The sequence below is a fragment of the Dunckerocampus dactyliophorus genome, chromosome 15 (genome assembly GCF_027744805.1).
Source record: "Dunckerocampus dactyliophorus isolate RoL2022-P2 chromosome 15, RoL_Ddac_1.1, whole genome shotgun sequence".
In the NCBI taxonomy this organism is placed as follows: domain Eukaryota; kingdom Metazoa; phylum Chordata; class Actinopteri; order Syngnathiformes; family Syngnathidae; genus Dunckerocampus; species Dunckerocampus dactyliophorus.
The window spans coordinates 7,139,612-7,163,021 of NC_072833.1; the positions used below are offsets into that span (position 1 = coordinate 7,139,612).

General features: G+C 39.5%; 4 protein-coding genes across 10 annotated transcripts in view; 2 read left to right on the top strand and 2 right to left on the bottom strand.

Moving 5' to 3' along the window:
• Nucleotides 1-500, bottom strand: part of ptprz1b (protein tyrosine phosphatase receptor type Z1b) — a 54,385-nt gene extending 53,885 nt beyond the window's left edge. For both annotated transcript variants that reach the window (XM_054800441.1, XM_054800440.1), the window contains exon 1: nt 365-500. The gene's annotated coding sequence lies outside the window, so the exon portion shown is untranslated. The remainder of the gene's footprint in view (nt 1-364) is intronic.
• Nucleotides 1-1,289, top strand: LOC129194927 (cytochrome c oxidase assembly factor 6 homolog). The gene is made up of 3 exons (XM_054800460.1): nt 1-170; nt 373-539; nt 632-1,289. Exons 2-3 carry the CDS (start codon nt 396-398, stop codon nt 728-730), a joined length of 243 nt encoding a protein of 80 aa, XP_054656435.1. The 5' UTR covers nt 1-170; nt 373-395; the 3' UTR covers nt 731-1,289.
• Nucleotides 788-23,410, bottom strand: part of slc13a4 (solute carrier family 13 member 4) — a 25,933-nt gene continuing 3,310 nt past the window's right edge. The window contains exons 4-20 of one of the 2 annotated variants that reach the window (XM_054800450.1): nt 21,049-21,125; nt 19,277-19,427; nt 13,445-13,573; nt 10,094-10,230; nt 9,263-9,429; nt 8,439-8,502; nt 6,823-6,862; nt 6,662-6,748; nt 6,388-6,572; nt 6,004-6,123; nt 5,781-5,882; nt 5,085-5,186; nt 4,796-4,905; nt 4,589-4,704; nt 4,289-4,450; nt 2,897-3,034; nt 788-2,608 (exon numbers count right to left, since the gene is read on the bottom strand). In XM_054800450.1, coding sequence (XP_054656425.1) covers nt 2,471-2,608; nt 2,897-3,034; nt 4,289-4,450; nt 4,589-4,704; nt 4,796-4,905; nt 5,085-5,186; nt 5,781-5,882; nt 6,004-6,123; nt 6,388-6,572; nt 6,662-6,748; nt 6,823-6,862; nt 8,439-8,502; nt 9,263-9,429; nt 10,094-10,230; nt 13,445-13,573; nt 19,277-19,427; nt 21,049-21,125 — 2,025 coding nt within the window. In that variant the 3' untranslated portion in view covers nt 788-2,470. Of the gene's footprint in view, nt 2,609-2,896; nt 3,035-4,288; nt 4,451-4,588; nt 4,705-4,795; nt 4,906-5,084; nt 5,187-5,780; nt 5,883-6,003; nt 6,124-6,387; nt 6,573-6,661; nt 6,749-6,822; nt 6,863-8,438; nt 8,503-9,262; nt 9,430-10,093; nt 10,231-13,444; nt 13,574-19,276; nt 19,428-19,700; nt 20,035-21,048; nt 21,126-23,410 lie in introns of those variants that run through there. The other variant, XM_054800451.1, reaches the window with a different exon arrangement.
• Nucleotides 19,067-23,410, top strand: part of zgc:162331 (uncharacterized protein LOC793007 homolog) — a 24,940-nt gene continuing 20,596 nt past the window's right edge. For 2 of the 5 annotated variants that reach the window (XM_054800455.1, XM_054800458.1), the window contains exons 1-2: nt 19,067-19,133; nt 19,251-19,622. The gene's annotated coding sequence lies outside the window, so the exon portion shown is untranslated. The remainder of the gene's footprint in view (nt 19,134-19,250; nt 19,623-23,410) is intronic. The other 3 variants (XM_054800454.1, XM_054800457.1, XM_054800456.1) reach the window with 2 other exon arrangements.

The window sequence follows — 23,410 nt, forward strand, 5'->3', positions numbered from 1 at the left end:
CAACGTGCGACCAGGAAAACCTGCCCTTCACCTAGCTCATGCTGTCACCTCGAAAATAAACATAACATCACCTAGGCTGTTAAGTACAGCCAGTGCATTTATTTAATGGATCGACAACCTTAAAACAGAAGCGAGCGGTGGAAATATATCATCCAAGCTTTATTAACACAGTGAGTGTGAACTAGCTAACACGCTAATACACGCTGTTACTAAGAAGCTTTCACCATTGTTGTTTGTTAGTGATCATTTTTAAGGATCATTATTTTGTTGAGTCGTGTCTATTTCGATACGGGCACGGCGCTAATGCTTCACTGTGCGTAATATACTATCACGGTTGCTTTTTTGTAATCAACTAAAACCTTACCTTTTTAGATTCCCTCCACAGTCAAGTGGTGATGGCAGCTCCAAACTCCGCCGAGAGGAAAGCCTGCTGGGATGCCAGGGACTTATTGTGGAAGTGTATGGACGACAACAACGACAAAGCAACAGCCTGCCAGAACTTTCAAAGAGAATTTGAGGCTAAATGCCCAGCCCAGTGGGTAAATTATCCCCTAAGACTACTACCTCTAGGGATGTAATTTAAATATGACTACAGCTAGCTCTATATTTGCTTATTTTCCTCTCTCTGCAGGTCAAGTATTTCACTAAAAGGAGAGACTTTCTGAAATACAAGGAGAAGATGCAAACAGAGGGGTTCACTCCTGCTGAAGGACCCCGCCAGCCCTCCTAACGATAGGAATCCTGACAAATCTTCTTCTATGGTTTTTATTGGTGGAGGAAGGATGAGTTAAGTCCAAAAGGGAATGTTGGACTTGACCAGCAACAAAATAATTAAGATGTTGGATAATAACATGGACAGAAAAGAATATCTAAAAAAAAAAAAAAAAAACAGACTGGGGGAAAATGTGACAGTCTAGAAGCAGTGCCGGGGGCTGTAATGCCCCACAAAGGACGCCAACCACTGTTAAAACACAAGACAAAGAAGACTTTTATTTTGTCATGTTTGGGGCCTTAAGGACTTGGTTACATTTCTCTTTTTTGAGTGGTGTGGTGTATTTATATGTACAGAGCTAAACATCACATTTGGAATGGAAATGGGGTGTTTCAACATCTTCATCTGCTCATGTTGTCCAGCTGGTGTGAAGTAACAAATACAACAATAATGGAAGAGATCCACATTTATATTTCATTGGAAAAATGTGTACTATCACTGTGGATTTATGTAAAGGAAAATCCGTTGTGGCTACACGTGATCATGCAATCTTTTTGAAATAAATATAAATAACAGACATTGGCTTCAGGGATTTTATTCTTGTACACATTATTTGGTCTTCCTAACGGTCATGTCTGCATGAATGACACCAAGTAAACACTTCAGCTTTTTAAGTTACAAGCCTGTATGTACTTACAAAAGGTAGGCATGAATAAATTACAAAAAAACATAAATGCATAGTATTTTGATTGTACCTATACTATGGTAAAAGTGATAAAAGCTACATGTTTCATTGTCAAATTGTGTAAAAATACAAAACACCTTGTACATTTATGCATAACACATTGAATGTGTTCTTTTACCAGCAGATTTGAACATTGATTATCATATCATACAAATATGTGTGCTCACCCTTTGTGCCTTTCCAATATAGCTCCCCGTTCACATCACCAAGGCAACAAGTCAGCTTATTCAACTGTAACCCATTTCATAAACTTGTTTTTTTTGTCAAAATTGATGTGCTTCATTGCATCGGTCACCATGGTTACATCAAAAGTCCTTCGATGTCTTCATGAAAGCATGTTTCAAAGCAGTATAGGAGATAATATAATTATGTGCTATTCCACGTGCTGCATGTAAAGCAGATACATATTGTTTTACAGTTTGCACTCTCCCAGTGCCTTTGAAAGTGTTTTCTGGAGCTGTCATATTAATAAAAAGGCACTGTGGCCAATCATGGCTAATATGTTTACAGTGTGATAACTTTGGTAAAGACAGCTGGCATCTTGAATTGTCGCAGCTTGCAGTGTACACTACATATGTTATATCATTACATTATACTACACATCAGAAATACTGTTATAGAAGCCTCTCGCTGTGCATTTATTGCCTGTAAATAAAGCATCCGCCTCTTTTAAACAGTCCATCCAATCAATTCTCCACACTTGCTGTTCAAACAGCAAGGACACATTCATTTAAAGTGTAGCAACAGTCTACACCTTTTGCAACATTTACTGAAAAAGGCACTATGTGGTAATGATTTTCAACGTGATACATCACACGGCAAGTAAGGATATCCGTCCAATTATGACAGATCATAAAATAAAATACAGTGTGACAATCAGCTTTGATTGTCAATACTGAATTGGCCCAACAAAAGTATCATTCTAAACGGTTCTTCCTTCCCTCCTTTCATCTTCTTCAGTACAGTTCACATATTTCTTTTCATTCCCTCCACAGAACCGCTCCAAAGGGGGGCTATAAGCTGCTGGTAACGTTGCTGGCCACTGCCCAGGCTGGGAACTCAGTCAAATTAAAGAGCGGGACCCCCCATGTGGTGATGGCTAACATCACTACCGCCACGCCAATCAGGTTCACCCCGAAACCTGCTTTCACCTGGAGAATATAAAGAAGATGACCATAAATCCACATAGAGAGACTATGAAATGGATTATAATGTCAAAGCAATCCCAATAGATCCTAATAAATACTAGAAGTGTGTCTACTAGGTTTTTTCCAAGTCTTATGAGATAAAAAAACGGGTTACATAAGACATGCGCAAGCTTTTTGATGCTGCAGGTGCAAGGGAGCGTGTGTTTCAAGGAATGCGTGTGTGTGTGTGTGTGTGTGTGTGTGTGTGTGTGTGTGTGTGTGTGTGTGTGTGTGTGTGTGTGTGTGTCGTACCATGTCGCTGATCTGCAGGTGTCCGTAGCTGAAGACGATGGCGTTGGGGGGGTTCCCGACTGGAAGCATGACCCCGAATGACACGCACATAGTGGAGGGGATTAAAGTATGGAGGGGGTTGATGTGCAAGGTCTCTGACTGTGAAAGAGGAAGACATACAGCAAGAAAAAGGGAGGTGGAAGATTATGTTCACATCCGTCCATACATGTTCTACTGCATGGGTGTCCAAACGTTTTGCACCGAGGGCCACGTACTTAAAAATAAAAGGATACAACGGCCAATTTGCTGTTTTGTAAAGCAACACATTCTATGAAGTTATACATATTTCAAGAAAAAAATGCATCTCAGCTTTATGCTATAGGTGAAAAAGCATTTTTAATTTTCCAAATATTTCATCTTTCTTTTAAAATAATCTTTGTATATTTACTAATCGTATTATTATGAGTTTATTCCCGTGATATTTTCACTTTATTCCCATAATATTATAACTTTTTCCCCAAACTAATGACTACTTAAATTTATTTTGTTTCTCATAACATTACAACCTTTTAAAAAAAATGTTTTCTTTAATATATCAACTTTGTGCCACCATAATGACATCGTTTTTTACATCGTTATTCTCGTAAAAATATATTTCCTTCTAAAATGAGTGCATATTTTTAAATTATTGGGATTTCTAACAAAGTTTTTCTTTCCTAAATCTGCTGATTTTGAGCAAAAGATGGCAATTACTTCAATTTAGGATCTTGACATCGAAAAGGTTGCTTAGTTTCATCCCAATGCAGCATTTCCACAGTTAACATGTAAAAAAGTCAATAAGCTCCCTTAGAGGTACAGTAATTATAATGTGATCTGGTGTGAACTGTTCAAAGAGGAAAAAGTACTTCTGTAACTTGCTTTGCAACTCTATCATCACTCTGCTGCAGCTTAATTTCATTCCTCAGACTCCTAAGTCGTTTTGCAGAAGGTAGACCTAGAGGTGCTTGTAATTTCTGTATATTATAAATGCTCCAATTCGAGCACGGTAGCTTTTTATCAACTCCACAAGATGGCACTAGCTGCATCATGAGTGGTCAGCATCCAGAAAATTGATCTACCTCTGTATGTGCTTTACGCTAAAGCTTTTCAGCAGTTGGTGTGAAACTCCACTTGCCGTACTGTTGTTTACGTTGAACTCATCAGCGGTGTAGCACTACTACAACATTGGCTCTGTTCTTGCGGTGTTCTGCAATATACTCTTTAATAAATGGCACCGAGGTCAAAGAGAGCAGGGTTTTCCTTTCCACTTTCTCATGCACTCCAAATCATTATTAAAGTTGTTATTAATAATGAGTCATTTGCTTCCTATTAATGCCTCGTCCTTACAATATGTCGCAATAGAGGGGGACATACCAGTGCAGAGAGGATGGGCAGGAAGACGGTGAGGGTAGCCGGGTTGGAGGCAAACTCCGTGACCGCTGACACCAGCAGGCAAGCCAGCAGGGTGACAGCCCAGGGTGGGAGTCCGCTCATGGGCTCCAGCTGTCTGCCAATCCACACTGACAAGCCTGACACCTGTGCAAAAAATACATAGAACCATACATTTTAAAAGGTGTATGTAAAAAATGATGCATTTGCAAAGACAATAGTGTTAAGTACAATACTACAAACATACAGGTATTTGTCCCTTATTGACTCTATTAAATGTTCTACCTTGCAGCCAGCAGCCAGTGCATACCCTCCACCCACCAGGATGACAATCTCCCACGGCATCAGTCTCTGGAAGTCCTTCCAGGTGATCATGGGAGCGAGTGGATCCGACACTGTAACTGTTGAATTTGATGGTACTATTGTGCTGTAGTTTTGTACAACATAGCTATAAAGAAATAAGGTAATTCGATAAGACGGCATGATTTCTACCTGGGTCTCTGTAGCTTGATGAGGATGAGGAGAAGGGTCGCCTTGCAGGAATGAGGAAGAGCAGGAAGCCCAGCAGGACAGACACTGTTGCATCAGTCCGATAACCTTTTCTAAAGCAGGGAGAGGACAATAAAGTACAATTTCAGAAAAGTTTATTTATTGAAGAATCTTAATGTTCTCATATGTGTTGCAGGTTTTTTTGTGTTGATGTACTTCCAACCAGTAATGACTGTTAGTGTGAACGACACCACATGCTGTAATAGTGTGACGCAACATTGTGTGTACTTGCTTCTCAAAGAGAGACGTCCAGCCGGGAACAAAACCAGGCTCTCTTGTGAACCACAGCAGAGTCATCAGGATGAAAAAAACACCGGTGACCACCTCTGGGTAACTAGAAAACACACACACGCACACACAATTGCATAATACCGTGCCCTCATGTAATGTCCTACAGCAAAGTTATTGCTGAAATAAATCTTTCAATTAACATCGCTATTCAATTAACTATAGTCAACAATAGCAAATAATCTTGGGGTCTTTTAAATTGGAATTAGGAGCCCCTGATGTTGTTTTTATTCACTCCACAATGTGACAGCAGCTGCATTAGAAGTGTCTTAAGTGGCCAGCATTCAGCAGTTTCATCTACCCCTGCCCACGCTTTAAAATGTTGGTTGCACTACACAGCTGTTGTTACACTGAGTGTCACACTTGCCGTACTGTTGTTTACCATGAACTCATCAGTGCTATTTGCCCTTTACTGATATTACAACATTGGTTCTGTCATGATTTGCACTCTGCTTGGCCTGCTGCTCTCTGCTGTCTTGTTTCAGCTCTGCAGAGGAATCTGCTCTCCAGCTCTCCAAGCGAGTGCAGCTGCCCCAATCAGTAATCAAGCCCTTCTTAAGCAGTGCTGCTTACTCAGTCGCCAACATTGTGGACGCCTTGTTTTCGCATTTACGGTAGATACATACAGTAGATATCATACCTGATGGGTCCCAGCTTTTCATACTCTTCATGGATTCTCTTCTCGGACATCATCTCTCTCTTAGTCTTGCGTTTCTTACTCAGTGAGCATGTTTCCCGGAAGCTGGACACACAGGGATGACATCATCAGTCTGCACACATATTCACCCATGCACAGCTCACTCTCTCTCACACACACACACACACACACACACACACACACACACACACACACACACACTCACTTGCAGCCAAGGAAGAGGAAGTGAAGCCACAGCCAAGTTAGGACCAGCATGATGATGGCGATGGGGAAACTGAAGATGAACCATGTGCCAAAGTTGATCACCTTGGCATCTGGGTAACGTCTGGAGACATTTTGGAGTGTGTGACGCCAAAGCTCATCTGATGCTCAAACTGCATATTATTGCCCTCTAGCACACACCAACTACAGAAAGCTGACCTTTGTCCGAGCTAGCTGTAATATGAAGGATTAGTGTTGAGAGGAAATCAGCTCTGTGAGGACCGTAAAGTCTGATTAGCAAGATCTCAGACCCTGTGTGACCCCCCAACCCCCTCCAAAAGATGGGTCATAGCCGCAGAGTTTAATAATTGAACTCCAGTATACGTACGTGTTAAACTGTTCAGCAAAGATAAGGTTGGTGGAGGTGCCCGTGATGGTGATGAGGCCGCCGATGGTCGCAGCGTAGGTGATGCTGAGTGTCAGACATTTACAGATCATGTGATCTCTCTTGGTGGGGTACTGGGAATCTCGCCTGGCCTTTACACGCTTCACATTTGGGATTTCAATGGCAACCTAACAAGATGAATAAGGAAGAATCAAATAAGTGACAATTCATGTGCAGTGTCAGTGTTTGTTATTGTGGTTAAAGGGTCGTTTTGAACCTGCGGCAAGTGTCCGTTTGTGTGTCTGATGCACTCCTTGTTGGCATTTGGATTCAGAGCCACTCCATTGGCCTCCCCACTCCCAACCTGTTAAGAGCCACTCATCATTATTTTTGTTGTAAATTTGCTCCACTTGATGAAGAAAATGATCGTAGTCTTACCTCACTAAGTGTAGACAGTTCATGTTTACTGCAATCATTGCTGGGGGCCAGGAGGAAATCATAGCAATTAGACTCAAAATAAGACTCAAGTTGGGAGTAATAATATTGTTAATGTCAATCGAACTACCAAAAGTGCCTTTTCTGAGACAACTGTATGGTAGTCATGGTTGCATCAAGAGTGAGATATCAAATTCTCTTAAAATAGGTAGAAAACCAATGTAATAGTATTTTCAGACAGCAAACTAACTGGCCCTGTTGGGCACTAAGTAAGTACCAGTGGTGTGCAGTCGTCATTTATGTTCTGTTTCTAGTATTTGTTCCATGAAATTACATTAAATTATTCCCTACAGTCCATTATATTCATTTAGTCGTGTGTTTCTTGGCTGCACTGCTTCCGGTAGTGTATGTGTATGTTAGATTTTTTTTGTCCAATCAAATTTAAGCTTCGATGTGTTCAGAATCAGGAGGGCTGGTTCCATGTCACATACACACTTTAAGAAATGGGGCAATTGTTTTGTTATTTTTTAAGACAAACAGACTTCAGATTCAGATTTCAGTGCCAGATAGTCGTCCCACAGCGACATCAGCACTTTTCCCTCCTCTGATTGGTTGATCAGAGCAACTGTTTTTTGTTATGCTATTAGAAATATTGATTGTGAACTGCTTCAGATGATGCTGTAGTGTAATGTTTGGATTGTCTGAACCTTTAATCACTGTGCTGTTTTATTGACACTCGTTACATTTGGCTGAGCGCCAACTTTACAAGTACCGGTTTACCATTGATCACCGGTGGAAATTAGTCATTACGTCAAAGTTACTAGCAGTAAGATAAGTCAGGTATATGTGACTATGTATTCAAACATAAGGGGACTTATTATTGATAGATTGTTGCCGCAAAGCTAACAAATCTATTGCTCTACACGGGCCACCGTGGTTCGAGACCCTGCCATGGTCCTGGTTCTCATGATGTCTGGTGATCGCCCATGTATCAAATACAACACCCACCACCCACACTAAGATGCAATCTAATATCTGAAGGACGACAATTCTTTCATTTAACTTAACAATCTGCATCACAAACAAATACAGCTGCACTGTCGTTGGCATCACGGCTGATACTTCCTCCTCACCTCCTCACTCTCCCCGTCCCGCAGCGATGGCTCCACTGCCCTTGTTCTACCCGCTGACTCACTGAGCTTGCTGGCTATCATTCATCAGCTCACGGTGGGAGCGATTGCATTAACTGACTTTTCTTTTGACTTGTGTTTATTACGTGCATGAATGTAATGTGGAGTGAGCGAGCGTGCCATGTTTCTGACTTGATGGATTATTTTCAGTCTTTCTATTAATTTCCATCAAGACAGGCCCCCCCCGTCAACTGTCCTGTCCGGGACCCCCCCATTAAAATGGCAGAAAGGTCAAAGATTTATTAAAGCAGAACAAGACAACGAGGAATCTAATAATAATGATAATATTTGTTTGAAGCTGTGATTCTTTCAAATGTGCGCAGATGTACGCACGTGTGAAAGGAGCACAAGCCCGACTTTCTACCATACAATTTCTTCTCAATGACACGCTAATTATGTTATACTGCAGCGGAAGGAAAGTAACCATACTTGTCATTACGGTACAGCAGCTCCAGTTGGTTCTTCTCCAAGTTTTCTTCTTTGTCTGAAACAGCTGGAGATGACAAACACCATCAAAACAATATGATTAGATCCAATACAGGAGATGTATCAAATAGTTTAAATACTGTGCCGCTTGTGAGTCAGTGAGCTATCAGTGCGCTCACGACCAGCTTGTCAACCCGTTGGAAATCGCAGGAGGTCATGATATATAACAGTGCAGTGTTCCCTCGCTCTGTCGCGGTACACCTTTCGCGGATGTGCTGTTTCGCAAAAATTTAGTTGTGCTATTTCTTTTTTTTTTTTATTACAGCATACAAACGCTGTTACAGGCCGAGCCTCGCCCTTTAAGAAGAATTGCATTGTGGGAAGTTGAGTGTCTATCGCTGCCCTCTCTCGTCTGTCTGCACCGCCCATTGTTTTCTGCGTCCTGATTGGCTGTAGGCCATTGTCAATCCAGCTCCCTCGTGCCGTCCTGCCACGTCTCCTGTGTCATCGCTAGCTTGCGAAAGACAAAATGGAAAGGCAAAATGCATGCGAGTGTAAACACCACTAATGTTGTAATTCCAGAAAGGATTAGCCAGCATTAATGCCGCTGATGAGTTCATTGTCAAAAGTAGGGCCATGAGTTTTACACTCTAAATTGTCCATATGTGAGCGTGAATGATTGTTCGTCTATACTGTATGTGTGATTGGCTGGTCGCCAGCCAGTCCAGGTTGGATGGGTGTTTCTAATATTTTGGTGAGTCGGACATTATAAACATTAGAAATTACGTGGCTGTTGTTTCAAAGTGTTTGCATGCAGGCATCGTTACCGCTGTCGTCCTCGGTGACCTCTGCAGTCTCTAGGTTGTCTGCCATGCCGGTGCATATGAGTTGCTGCAGTACAGCCTCCGCTATAGGCATCACCATAGCTGTGGTGGATGTGTTGCTGAGCCACATGGACAGAAACACTGTGCAACACATGAAGCCCAGCACCAACCTGTACAGGGAAGCAGGAAATAACCGTTATTATTGGGTAATTTATATTGTATTATCTTTACAGTGTATTATTATCTTTACAGGACTGCAACATTTCATTTGTGTGGGTGGGAGTTTGGAGTGGTGTAATGACATCATCACCTAATTTGCATATTTTCATTCAATTGTAATGGACGCTGCAGGAGAGAGGAATAACGTAGGAGAAAAAAAGTGACTAAAACACATGAAAAACACAACAAATATGTTTCCAACTCAAAAATTAACTTTCTTCTGTTGCTTCATTTTTTTCGTTTTTTTTTTTTTTTATGTCACACAAGACGAAGGCGCCTGTGAGTGCTTTCAGAAGGGGCAGGGGCACGTGCTCATTTAAGAGGCTGAAATCAGAGGATATTTGCATGTTTAAATCAAAAAACGATTAATCGAATACCAAAACAGTTGTCGATTAAACGGATAATTGATTAATTGTTGCAGCTCTAATTGAGTGCATCATTAAAGGATCATCACGTTTAAGGAGTTTGAATTTGGTGCTGAAAATCAACAGATTTCTCCAAAGAAATACTGTAGTCCCTGAAAGTATGAAGGAGAATTCCATGTGCTGCCAAGAAATGTTTACGGCATCTTCGGTTTTATGTGGTGTCAAGGTCTTCGCGTGTTTGGGCGCTCACATGCCAGGCTTGGCTCCTGCGATCATCACCATGCGCAGGGCGATGCGTTTGTGCAGGTTCCACTTCTCGATGGATGCAGCCAGACAGATGACTCCCATCAGCAGCAAGGTGGTGTCTTTACAGTACTCTGCTGCCACCTGAAGACACAAACAATAAAATGTGCATTGTAGCATGAAAATGTGGAGTTTTATGGTCTAACAAGGATTGATGGTTGAATGTGAGCTTTTCCTGTCGTCACCCACTTCCCTATTCCCTATTTCACCCTCCCCTGTTTTTGTTCTTTGTAATCTGCTATGCTTCCCACTCGCAGGGTTCACGGCCTCACCAAGTTGTGTAAGCCAATGTCTCGTCGCTTCTCGCCTAATGCGTGCTGTACTTTGGCCCGCATTTCATACATGACTCACATTGCCTTATTTCATTCCGTACCAGAAACCGTTGGAAATTGTCAGTTTGAATATTCTTTTTCAGTAACTACAAATTATTTTTTTAAATGAGCATAAGCATACTTAATAAACTACTTTTCCTATTTCTTTTTTTTCTACATTTTTTACTACATTTGCTATTATACTATACAGAAAATGGATGGCTGGATAATCGATCGATTATCCAGCCATGATATCCAGCCATGATAATCATATCATTTTTACATTATTTGAAAGTATTATTCTAATTGTTGCAATGGAGCTAATGCGGGTGTATCGAGAAGTATTGGGAGTAATTTAGAATGTCAACACATGCAGCCTGGAAGCATTATAGCATACAAGAAACGTTGCATAAAGCTCTCTGCTTGCATATTTATGGAACGCCATCAAAAGAGGCTTACAGCACGGTTAAGAGGCAGCTTTGTCAGTGTCAATGCGATTTGGTCACATGAGGCCCACAACTCACTTTTTACGTAATGCTGCCATAAGAAAGGTAAAGAAAATGGGAAGGAGGTGATTATTTTGTCATCCTATAGGCTTTACAAGACTGTAAGAAAGGTTGACCAATATAAAGTGATGGAGTGAAGCAGTAATGGCATTATATGTGTTTTCATCTTACAAACCTATATTAACTCATTCAATACGAAAGTTGTATTATACGATTTTATAAACCCGAACACCCGATTCCCACTTACGTTTTTTTTGCAAGGGAGGCAAAAAGAGGTGATGACGCAATTGCACACTAAGAGATGTCACTTTTAGAGCAGTTGTAAGCCATAAAAACGGCCACAGGGTGGCAGAAGTGAATCTGATAAGAGCTTGGCATGGGTCGTTTGCACGTAAAAACACACTCGACAGCAAGGAGGAAATTGAAGAGCATGGAGGGGTGTAGCGTGCAGAAGGTTACGCATTGTAGAGAAGTTTTAACGCGTGCGCACGCACGCACGCGTGCACACACACGGTTTAGTTCCAAATGTGAAAATTGTAAATAGTTCATGGTGTTATATTTGAAAATAAATTGTTATTTTGATGTAAAAATTTGAGCTGTCACAAAAATGTGGTCAAAGTGAAAGTTGTGAAAGTTGAAATGTATCTTATCACAAAAAAATGTTTTTGTCTCTTTTCTTGCTGGGAACTGGAATTTTCCTGAAACTTACCTATGTTCTACTCCTGATTACTAAAGAACGAAAAAAGGTAGAAACACATTTTTTTAATTCTGATGAAAGACGAGAGTCTAATCTTTCTTTTGGTAGGTTCCATGTTTGTATATCCATAGAACACAATATTCTTTGTGCCTTGAAAAATCAGTCAAAAATCATCTAAAATGGTTGGTATTGAAGGGTTTGTCTTTTGAAAAATGGCTGGGATTGAATACGTTAATATATAAAGGTGCACCCAGTTAGGGTTAACCCACCGAGGGGGCTTGGATATGATGACTCATTACAGCCATGCGGTTTCTGTGCATTGCGATTTAAGCCCCCACGATTTGCCGCACGCATTACTTAAGTTACAGTAAGAGAACAATTGTTGTGTTTGTTCACAGTCACATGACATCAAAGTTACATTTCACAACCTGTGTCTCACAGTATTTACTGTTTTGACACATCGGAATGAAACTAGCTGAATGCATTGAAACACACACTACTCACAAAAAGTTAGGAATATTCAGCTTTTGGGTTCAATGTTTCAGCACAATGTTTTTTGCACAAGGAGCTGAGCAGCAAAATTCCCAACCCTAAGCCTTTCTGTGACTCTTCCATTAGGTCTGTATCTGTTGCAACCTTCTGATGACACTCTAAGCTCAGTGGCCACTTCTCTCTGAAAACATCCAGTCTGAAGCCCAATTTCCCTACCTTTCTGTCAGTCGTGTATATTACCTAAAATGCAACAAAAACTAAATCTGAGGCCAGTCATAAAACATACCTATACCCATACTCGCTACATTGCGGTCCAAACATGGCGCCCTCACTCTATCTCGTTTTTCAAATGTATAAATAAATCGCTGTTTCATGGTTGAATATGGCCTATTATGACTAGAGCTGTCCTACCTAGTCTGACCGGTGTGTGTCCCCCCCCAGTCTTTGAGCAAGAACTGATGAAGTCCGCTCTGATGAGGGGCGAAACGTCTTCTAAGACAACCTGAACAGTCCAGTTGCGATCGATTCATACAATGACCTGGATGAATAGGAATATTCACAGGCATAGGTCTATTATTAAGTAAATAAAATGCATATTTAAGCCAATTGTATGTATTCATGGCCTAAATTAATCATTTTCAAGCATAAAAATGACTAAATGAATAAAAATACAAAGATAAGGCATTCAAAGGGGAGCTGGGAAGTGCCGCGTTTGACATCAGCTGGCTAGAGTTGACTGTTAGCGGAGTGCTCGCAGCAGGTTAGCAGTGTAGACAGTGGCAGACAGCAGCTCCTGTGTGAATGTTCACTGCATGTGTTCGTTGCTTGTTAATAAAGAGATTGCATTGCATCGGGAGTCTCTCCTTAACCATAAGCAGCGTCAGTAGAGTTGTATTCTACACTGGTCTCGAGGTGTCAGTAATGTTACATTGATGAGACAATAGCTACCAGGTAGTGCTACTGTGACTCTATCTTATCTTATGTCTCAGATGTCTCATTTTCTATTATTATGTCTACTGTCTTGGGTAAAACAAGCGTAAAGGTGATAAAAGGGGTGTTATTTCATGGAACCACCATATTTTGAAGGTCATAAACAGGTTTTCTATGCTCTAACCTTATTAATATTGAATCCTACTTAGCGGAAATTCACTTATCATGGTTGGGCCTAGAACCAATTAACCGAGATAACCGCGGGACGACTGTATTTAAACAGTATAACTATATACAGTATATATTGCAATATAATTTCAACAGTGCGTCACACTTTTTTCACTTTTGCTGCCAGCACGTACCTCACTTGACTTGAGCACGCCAAAGAGCGGGTAGAGGAAGGCGGGGACCAGGGCGGCAGCACCCAAGGGAACAGCCTCGGACACCCAATAGACTGCTGTCACGATCAGCACGTATGCACAACATGCTTCCTGCAAGCAGAAAAAACATGAATTGTAACAATTAAAATGATGCCACATAAAGTACAAGTTCATTGATACATTTCCTGCAGCGTCGCATATCACTGGCATATTGTGATATCATGACATGGTAGTGGTCCTAAAACGATGCCCGCAGTAACCCTTTGTTACAACAGGCCAAAGGTTATCACACCTTAACTAGTGTATGAACTGTGTCTTCCTTTTTGGAATGATTTTCTATCGATTTAACTTCGCAAGAGGCCAAGTGTTAGGCACAACTATTGGATTAGACTGCGATAAAAAGAGCAAGGGTTCACAGCCAACACAGCCTGTCACAAAAACTTGTTTCTTTAGACCACTTTTTTTTTTTAAATCAGACAAGGAAGCATGCAGTTTAATTTACTGTAAGTCGACTTAAAGCCGTAGAAATGTAATTTCTCATTCAAATTATATAAACATATGGAATTGAAATTGTCATAGCACTATTGACATTGACTCCAACATTAAAGAATTTCCAGGATGTGAGGGTTAGACTACTTAACATACATCGTACTAATATACTGTAATAATAAAGACACATACTGTAATGCCCTATATTACAATTACATTCTGTATTTTTAGTAACTGCATATTTTAAGTATTTTTTTCCTGAAATTTTTTTTAATAAATGTAATTAATTTTAAATTAAACTAAAGATAACTTTTACCAAAATGGTATGTATAAATAAAAATAACACAAATAAAATATTAGAAATGAAACAAAATAATAAAAACCTCATGACAAATAATAACAAAAAATAATAAAATACACTCAAAGTGACTGAAAGTATTGTACCAATAACAGTTCCAATACCTACAAATACAAACACCTTTAAGAAAGCTTTCATATAGCCTTCGGTTACTTATTAACAGCTGGGTCCTTCACTGTCGCTGCTGACTCAGCATGCCTGCCTCAAACCGGAGTTCACAGGAAACACACGGAGGAACCGACTGACTCAAGCAAAAGGATAAAGAGGTGCCGGAGGAGGATACACGGACAGATGAAATGAGCAAACACACCAGGAGAGATACAAACAAAGACGCTCTTATTCAGCACTCACTGATTATTGATTATTGACTACTGTTTATCAGGGGAGGCTTGCTACACAAATAACCTCAAACATTCATTGCTGATGTCTTTGTCCTAGTTTTGCAAGTTAGAGCTAAAGTGCAATGTAAGCAGAGCTGTCGATGCAATAATCAGACTGATGGGTGCTTTCATTCTAATGAGAGTTCAAGCCCAGACAACAGTGGCTAGGCATGAAGTATGAACTATTCATTCATTCATTCACTATTCGATTCAACGGGAAAACAACTATTGTGTAAATGATATCGATGGAATCAGCAACGTCTGATGCTGATGCTTTCGGGACACTTGATATGACTATGCAACATATACTGGTGTACATTCAGCAGAATTAGTACATACCCATAGATCAGGGGTTCTCAAATGGCCTCAACCTGGGACCCACATTTTCCAATGGTCATTTTAAGATTTAAGACACACTTTTATTTACATCAATTTTATTACTTTTTAAACTTTTATTTAAGTCATTTTTATTTTTATTATATTTACACTTTTATTTAAGGATTTTTTAGATTTTTTTTAATGTTTATTTATTAGGTCATTTATTTATTATTATTGTATTAATTATTATTATTTATTATTATGTAAATCAATCAATGTTTTTTAATTTTTGTTATTGTTAAATCCCCTATGTCATAGATTTTTAACATGAATACACATAATTGCATATGCAAATTGCATTTTAGAGGAATTTATTAGAGCATGTTGTCAAGGAAATGAGTGTGATAACGGCATGCATACAAATAATGCATGAATTTTAATTCAATATCAAAATTGCATCAAATAATAATTTGAATAACTGTGCAATGTACATACAGTATACCAAGGAGAAAAATGATGACTAAAATATTGTGCAATTTTACTTCAAATAAGTCAGATATCAGTTGTATGTTACATATTTTAATGGATCCACGGCCCACCAGTTGAGAACCACTGCCTTAGATAGATACGTTACTAAACTTAACTTTTAAAAAAGGTAAAACTCAAGTAAAATAAGTACTAAAAAAATAGTACACAGACTACGCAGGCCTCTCTAAGTCTTACCTCTAAATCTACACATGCGAAATAATAGTAATAAAGAGCACAAACTCTGGGGTGGTATACTGGTATGACAGTTTTAAATAAGGGACATTCCACATGAGGGGTGTCCAAAGTGCACATTGTAGAAATAAAAAATAATAAAAAAAAAAAAAAACAGCAAAAATGGGGAAAAATTCAGCAAAAAGGGCACACTTGAAGGAAAAAAGCTGAAATGTTGATACTAATAACTAATAATGACAAAGTTGTGTCTTTACCAAAATCAGCCTTTGTACAAAATTTTTCAAATATCCAAGTGACGCCAAGATGCAGCCTTTCATTTTTCAGCATGCAGCCATTTGCAGAAAAACGTTTCGACACCACTGTTATACATAATTTACACAAGTATTTCTTTCCATGCATGTTTTTTAAAAATGGATAAGGAGTATCTGGAAAGGCTTTGAGCGAAAATACACATCATGATGGCATTGCTATTTCACTTGACTTTTTTTACTTCTTTATCAAAGCATGTATGAGGTCAGTTTAAATAAGTTTAATTAGTTTTATGTTTTTTCTAGGGCTGTCAAAAATAATGCGATAACGGTGGTAACTAATTTGTTTAATTAATTACGTTCAATTTTTTTGTGTAATTAACGCACGCGCACCAGAGCGAGCACGCCTCTCTGTTATGACGGCAGACGGCAGCACAGTGGAGCGTCCCCACACAGTCACACGGAGTCTGACGCTCTTTTAGAACTCCATTCTGACTTGAACACATCAACAGCGATACAATTCCAACACCATACGCTGTATGTATTTTCAAATCCCACACATCTCTAGTCCGTTCATCCTGGGAACGACGCTTCCTCATTGGCATTACAAGAACGCGAGACGCATTCAGGGACACTCCAAACAGACACAGATTTTTAGACTTGTGTGCTATCTTTGAGCTTGATTGACTTATTCAGCTCATTTGGAGCTGTTAATACATCCAAATATATATAATCCTGTCCTGTTAATTAAGTACAGTAAAAATGGGCATATTTCAGACATAGTTGCTAATAGTGATTAATCGTGATTAATTCATTTAAAAACTGTGATTAATCAAATTCAAATGTTAATCATTTGACAGCCCTATTTTTTTCTTAACTGTTAAAACTAAGTAACTAATAATCTAATAGATAATAATGTTGAGTTTTGATTGATTCCGGGCTCTTAACACTACAGTTTTAGTTGAAACATGCATTCAAATTTCTGTAAAAGCTGTTGTTTGGTACAGTTCTTGCACTGAATCTCATTAAACTGCGCAAGCCGACGATTGATTGTCTCATCAGCTCCTTGTTATCAGCTGAGGAAATGAAGATGAGTGGTGTTTAAGACAGCAACACCGAAATGTTGCTGAAGGACAAACTGGGTCACACTGTGGAAGGAACCTGTGTTCTTCGAACCAATCAATAAAAGGTTTAATGACATTTTACACTAATAAATAACAGCGTTTGCTTGTAGTTTTTTTAGGCCAATTTACATCAAATGAAAAAAAAAATAGCTCAGAATGTATTTTAATCAAAATTTGTATTTTCGCTTCAACTATATGGCTTGTACTCTACTGTACACACTATTTGTGCAACTATTTGACATGTATGTGTCTGCTTATTGGATTTTTTTCCCTAAGTACCACAAGTGGTACTCGTACCACAGTTTGAGAACCTCTGTATTAGGCCCTCCTGTAAACGGGTTTTTATGCATAATCATGCACACTACTCATACACAAACATGAAAAACTGGTCATTAATGAGCCCGCATGACTGTAACTTGTACTAGACGTTCTGTTGTGTTACAGACGCAGACGCACACACACACACACACACACACACATACACACATGCACAGTGTCACATTCCTCAAACAGTCTGCGGTCCCCGGTGTCGTAAGGGGGGCCCGCAGGGAGCCGACCCAGCGTGGTGGTACGTCGATTATATAACTTAATTACTTGGATTATTTCTTTTTTGCGTGTTGATGTTTTGGCACATTGGATCTTGCTTTTTGGCCTCGTCCCGCTGCGCCACGCGGTGCCAAACATGCACTGCCGCTGACATAACAGCAAGGACGGCAGTGATAGGCCCGTGGATTTCTTGAAAATAAACAGGTGAACATCGCTTTGAGTATAGTGAGTTTGTGCGCCACCAAAACCAGCATATACCCCTTTTGTTCCTTTATGTGATTTCATACTTAATACAGATCAGTGATCCATCTGCAACACCATTGAGTACCATTAAAGTATTTCTGAGGCATGTGTGTCTGACTTCCTGCTCCTGCCAGCTCTCCCTGTCCTTCAGCTGCTGTGTAGTGCAGCACAGAGGTGGTGACTGGCCTAGTGAAATAGTTGGTGTGCAACGTTTCTTTCACATGTAAAAAACGGATGGAAAATGCAACCTTAATACAATGTTCGACAACAACATTTGAAGCCCTCTACTAAACACAGTCGAGAGTTAGTCCCGAAAATCCCCCCCCCAAAAGACGCTCCTATCTGCAGCAATTTACTGAAACTAAGTTTAGTTCTTTTGCACAACTCCAAGAAACAGAATATAAAGCGGTTTCACTTTGGGGTGGAACATGTTACATCCTACACAAGTACACAATAGTCTACATTTAGTCCCCCCAAAAAACCCAATAGTACATTTTAGTTCATGAAAAACCGACAGCGAAGCAGAACACTTCTATACGCAGCAAAGTACAGAAAACACGGTTAGTTTTCTCGCACAACTCATAGAGACAGCATATTGTTTGACTTTGGCATGGAATATGTTACGTCTAAAATATATGGGAGTCATTTCTAGCGACTGGAAATCTACTCTTATGTAGCCAATTTGACTAATAATTTGACTCCAAGACAACTTTTTGTGCTTTTTCCAGGAACCAAAGGCTACACTTATGTTCCCAATTGTAAATTTCAACCATCAGTTATATTTTGGGGTACCAGACAAGTGAGCAACCACTACAAGTACTGCTTTTAAACCACACTGGTACCATTGACTATGCTAGTTAGTCTTTTGTTTAAGTTCATTTAATTATTAGACACAATGGATTTGTCCAGACGGAGGCGATCCCAAACTGTAGCTTCTGCAGCAAATATACATGTACAGTACGTGACATTTTTATCGTATTGTATATTTATGCTTCCTTCTGTTCTCTACTGATCTCCATGACATCAATGTCGTGACATCTCCTCTCCAAACACACGCTGCTTGCTTATCAGGATGAGCATTCATCACAACAAAAGAGCCTTGTGATTGATTCAAACACACACACACACACACACACACACACCGAAATCCCATCAGCAGACATCAAAGCAAAAAAGGACTCTCAAAAACACCAAGTGGATGTTTACTGCTGCGGGTATTAGTCTATTATTTGGTTTTATTATGAGGTATTATTTTTGCTTTAATGCTTATTGTTGCTATAATATGTTATGAATCACTATAATAGAAAGTATCTTAACATTAACACGAAGCACACTCATAACATTCTTCTTTTTTCTTGACAGTGACAAAGTATATTTCTTTGACTTACACTGGTGGGGTGTATGAGCGGAAGCGGCAGCAAGGACAGTGGGATGAAAACCACAACAATCAGATTCCTCGCCCTCCACAGCTTCCTGAACAGATCCATCCTGGCTGCGGCCTCCAGCCTCATGGATGACACGAGGACCCTCTGGGTGGCGCTGGGCACAACACAACACAAACGGCGGTGAAAATCCCCACACAGCCGAGGTGGAGGAAGTGTCCAGTCAGCACACACAGCACAGGACCGGACCAGAACTAGGAGGAAGAGCGGATACACTCTCTTCCAGCTGTGCGTAAAGTTGTCTTGGCTGTGCGCGTTTACGCACAACGGTGAGTGGACTTGTCCCAGTGAGGTGAGTGTGTTTTGGCAGAATTTACAAAGCCAATTCGGAAATGTATCCCTCTAAGGCCATGCACTACTCCACACAAACCTCTTTCTTCTGTTTGGCTGCTGTCTGCACCATCAGGTGAGGCTGCAAGCCATTTTATTGGCCTGCTTACACATGCTAATTAAACGTCGCTTGCGCCAACAGCTGCTTGTGTCTCAGCCAATCACATTTCAGCCATGTTTGCATAAGCGTGTGGGTGTGTGCATGAGAGGTGGGCGATACTCCTCCTCCCCCAAAACCCTCCTGTGTCTTAGGGCTTATTCCCTAAACTTGTAAACAATATAACAATTTATACATTATAACAAAATCAACAGTGCAAAAAACAAACAAATGATACTATTACTGTCCATGGTATTGACACAGATCACATTTGGATCGATCCGCCCAAAGAGGGAAAAAATAGAACAATACATAATTTATATGATGAAATATGATTGCTGTACGTCTGCAGCTAAAGAATGACAAAACATACTGTATTATTCACTTTTGTACAGTGTACCAACACCTATAATCATATTTAGATAATAGTACATATGTATCACAAAATCGCATAAATGGTTCAATGGTAACAATATACTGTACATACCACAGTTTCCACGTAACGACAGAACACCGCCCGCTAGAGGATTTTATGTGCAAGTGTGCAAGAGTGGAAATGAGGGTTGGGCGATACTGCAATATGGTATCATTGCGATACTAAGTAAATAACTACTACAGTATTAAAACCAGACCAGTCCAGGGTGTACCCCGCCTGTCGCCCGAAGTCAGCTGGGATAGGCTGCAGCATACCCCCGCGACCCTAATGAGGAGAAGCGCCATAGAAAATGGATGGATGGTATTAAAACCAGTATTGTCGATACTGATACTGACACAGATACCGTTCACGTGCAAATGTTAAAGATCATTGAATGATTTTGCCCTCAATTGATTGACACCAGGACATCTTTTTTTTTTTTAGGTAAAAACATATATAATTTATAATAAAATTATTACATTATTCCGTTTTATTAGCAAAAACTACTATTGGCTGTCATTCAGATCATGTGTTTTGGACACGGACTTCCTGTGTCCAAGAATTATTCCCTCAGTATGTCAATAAAATAGAAATACAACAATGTGATACATAACGATTTAATCGTGCTTGTATCGATCTAACGCTGACCCATCTCTCGTCTTGTAAATTTACGACTTAATTCTCATAATATTACGACTTTTTTTCACCATTTCCGACTTTATTTGCGTAAAATTTACACATTTTTTCTCATAAATATAATACTCTGTCGCAATATTTGGATCGATCCACCTGATGGAAACATAGTTTGTTACTACAGCAATAAAAAACATGATGAACTGTTAAAAATCCTAAAAGAAATATGAATTTAAAACATACCTTAAGCCAGGTGTGTCCAAAGTGTGGCCCCGGGGCCATTTGCGGCCCGTGGCACATTGTAGAAATACAACTATACCCTGCAAAAATGAGAAAAAAAGCAACAACACACAATGTAAAGAAAAAAACTAAACTGTTGATACTAATAATTCATAACACAAAGGTATGGCTTTAAATACATGTAAATTGTTTTTTTTTTTAGCCTTTTTGTCAAATAAAATTTATAAGAAAATATCAGCGTGGTTCCCCATTCCCTTCGATTTGCACTTCAAACGTACGTAATGTGTTTTGCAGGAAAATGATGATGAAAACAGTGTTTTGACAATTACACATTGCATTCATTCAGCCAGTAAAAATCAGCAAATGACCAAACAGTTTGCCTTGCTTAATGAGGATTAACACTCAGCTCCTCATAACGGACTGAATGGAATCAGGGAAGGCATTAAAGGGGATTATCCTCTGATGTGTAACAATATTTCAACAGAAAACCTCGGTAAAATCAGACAACAGGACATTGAGTCACCATGTTCTGGTATTCAGTCTTATGTTTCCATCACCACTTCTCCTCAGGGCCTCGGGGCTTCAAGGCCATGTAATGTACTGTATCTCCAAACAGCTAAATGGCAGGAAAAAAATGCGGTACTATTTTTATCCACAAGGTGGCAGTGTGCACAAATCCTAGTCATTGTGCTATTTTTTAGGCCACTATAGTTTAGAGGTAGCAACACATGAGGTTCACCTGCATTACATACTCTTGTTATGTATGTGATATACATCAAATTATATTAGGTATGGAAGTTGCATTTGTATTGGTTTTTGTCATGCAGGTCAGTTTGTAGCATCTGCATTCAGTTTAGATTAAGGCAAAGCTACTTCCCACTTGGAATTATAGCGGTGTGAAAAACCTAAAATGTAAGTAAATGTACTTAGAGTGCCATGATTGCAGCCAAGCACGTACTGTATCTCACTCCCCCATCTAAAGTTGACATGATCTGCCCTTTCATTGAACCCTCTCGCAAATAATCACTTTCTTGCTGGTTCTTGATTCCAAGTCCTGCCGTGCACGCCACAACACGAGATCAGCCGAGCTCCAGGGACTCATGTCAACATTTGTGTCTGTCTAACTGCTTATTTCTAATCTGCTGCACCGAAGCCACAGGGAGTCGGTCGCCTGAGAGATGTTCCAAAACCTCTCAAAAAGGTCAAAGCACATACCATTGATTGAGATTATTGATTGCTAATGGGAGTGCAACACTTGCTTGCTACAGGGTAACAACTCTAGGGCACACCATGAATGTGGTCGCCTGTAGGAGGATTAGCCTTGATGCAACCTCTTTGCCCTTCAAATCCACGTCTCACTCTGACCATGTGGAGTAAAGGTGTGATTGTTGCAACATTATTCATCCACAGGCTCAAATTGAAGACACCTATGGTGAGAGTAAGTCAAATCTTTAGGAAATGTAATGTAGGATGCACAGGGGTAGAACACATGAACACAGTTGTCATTCATAGTTTCATGACCTCTGCAGGGGTGTTGGAATAGCATGAAGCATAGCTCAATTGGATGATACGGTTATATTGGATTAACTCTAGATATTCAGAACAGTATGCACTGAACAGGTCTTTGGAATCTATCATTTTGCAACGTGCTGTATGTGTGATGTACTAGTAGCTACACCATAGGTTGTGTACTATTTTTGCTGTGGGCATTTATTTAATCTGTCACGGAAAATGTCTATTATTATTATTATTACTATTATTATTATTATTATTGTTGTTGTTGTTGTTATTTATTACTACTGTTGCTAAACATATACTGTATTTGTTGTCCAGAAAATACAGTAAAGAATAGGTATATTTTGTGTCAGTAGTGATTATATATCTGAACAAAAACTATTTCTGAATTATTATTTTATTTTTTATTTTAATATCCTGTTTTCATTAATGATGGTATTGGACTAATTTTTACTTTTTAAAAATAATATTTTTTGTTAATAGGGATAATTTATTTGTCCAATTTTTATTTTATTTTATTTTATTTTATTTTATTTTATTTTATTTTATTCAGGAAAACAACCAATTACTGGTAGATGGAGATTTTTTTTCCCACATATCTTACACATAGTGGGTGTTCCGATAAGTGTACGAGCAAAGAGTTTCGGGAAAAAGACACAGACTCAGACAGATTATAAACACACACACACACACACACACACACACACAAAGGAGTGAATTGCGTTGTGTTATATAACAGCGTTTGATGTGCTCGAAGAAGGCGCGCTCGGGATTAGGGTCATAATGATTTGCTCAGTTTGTGTATGTCTGCGCACACACACACATTCAATACTCTTGTGTCTTGGACATA

Coding starts and splice junctions, on each gene's coding strand:
- LOC129194927 (XM_054800460.1), top strand. CDS start 396: ATGGCAGCTCCAAACTCCGCCGAGAGGAAAGCCTGCTGGGATGCCAGG. Junction 540..631: donor CTAAATGCCCAGCCCAGTGG/GTAAATTATCCC, acceptor CTCTCTCTGCAG/GTCAAGTATTTCACTAAAAG.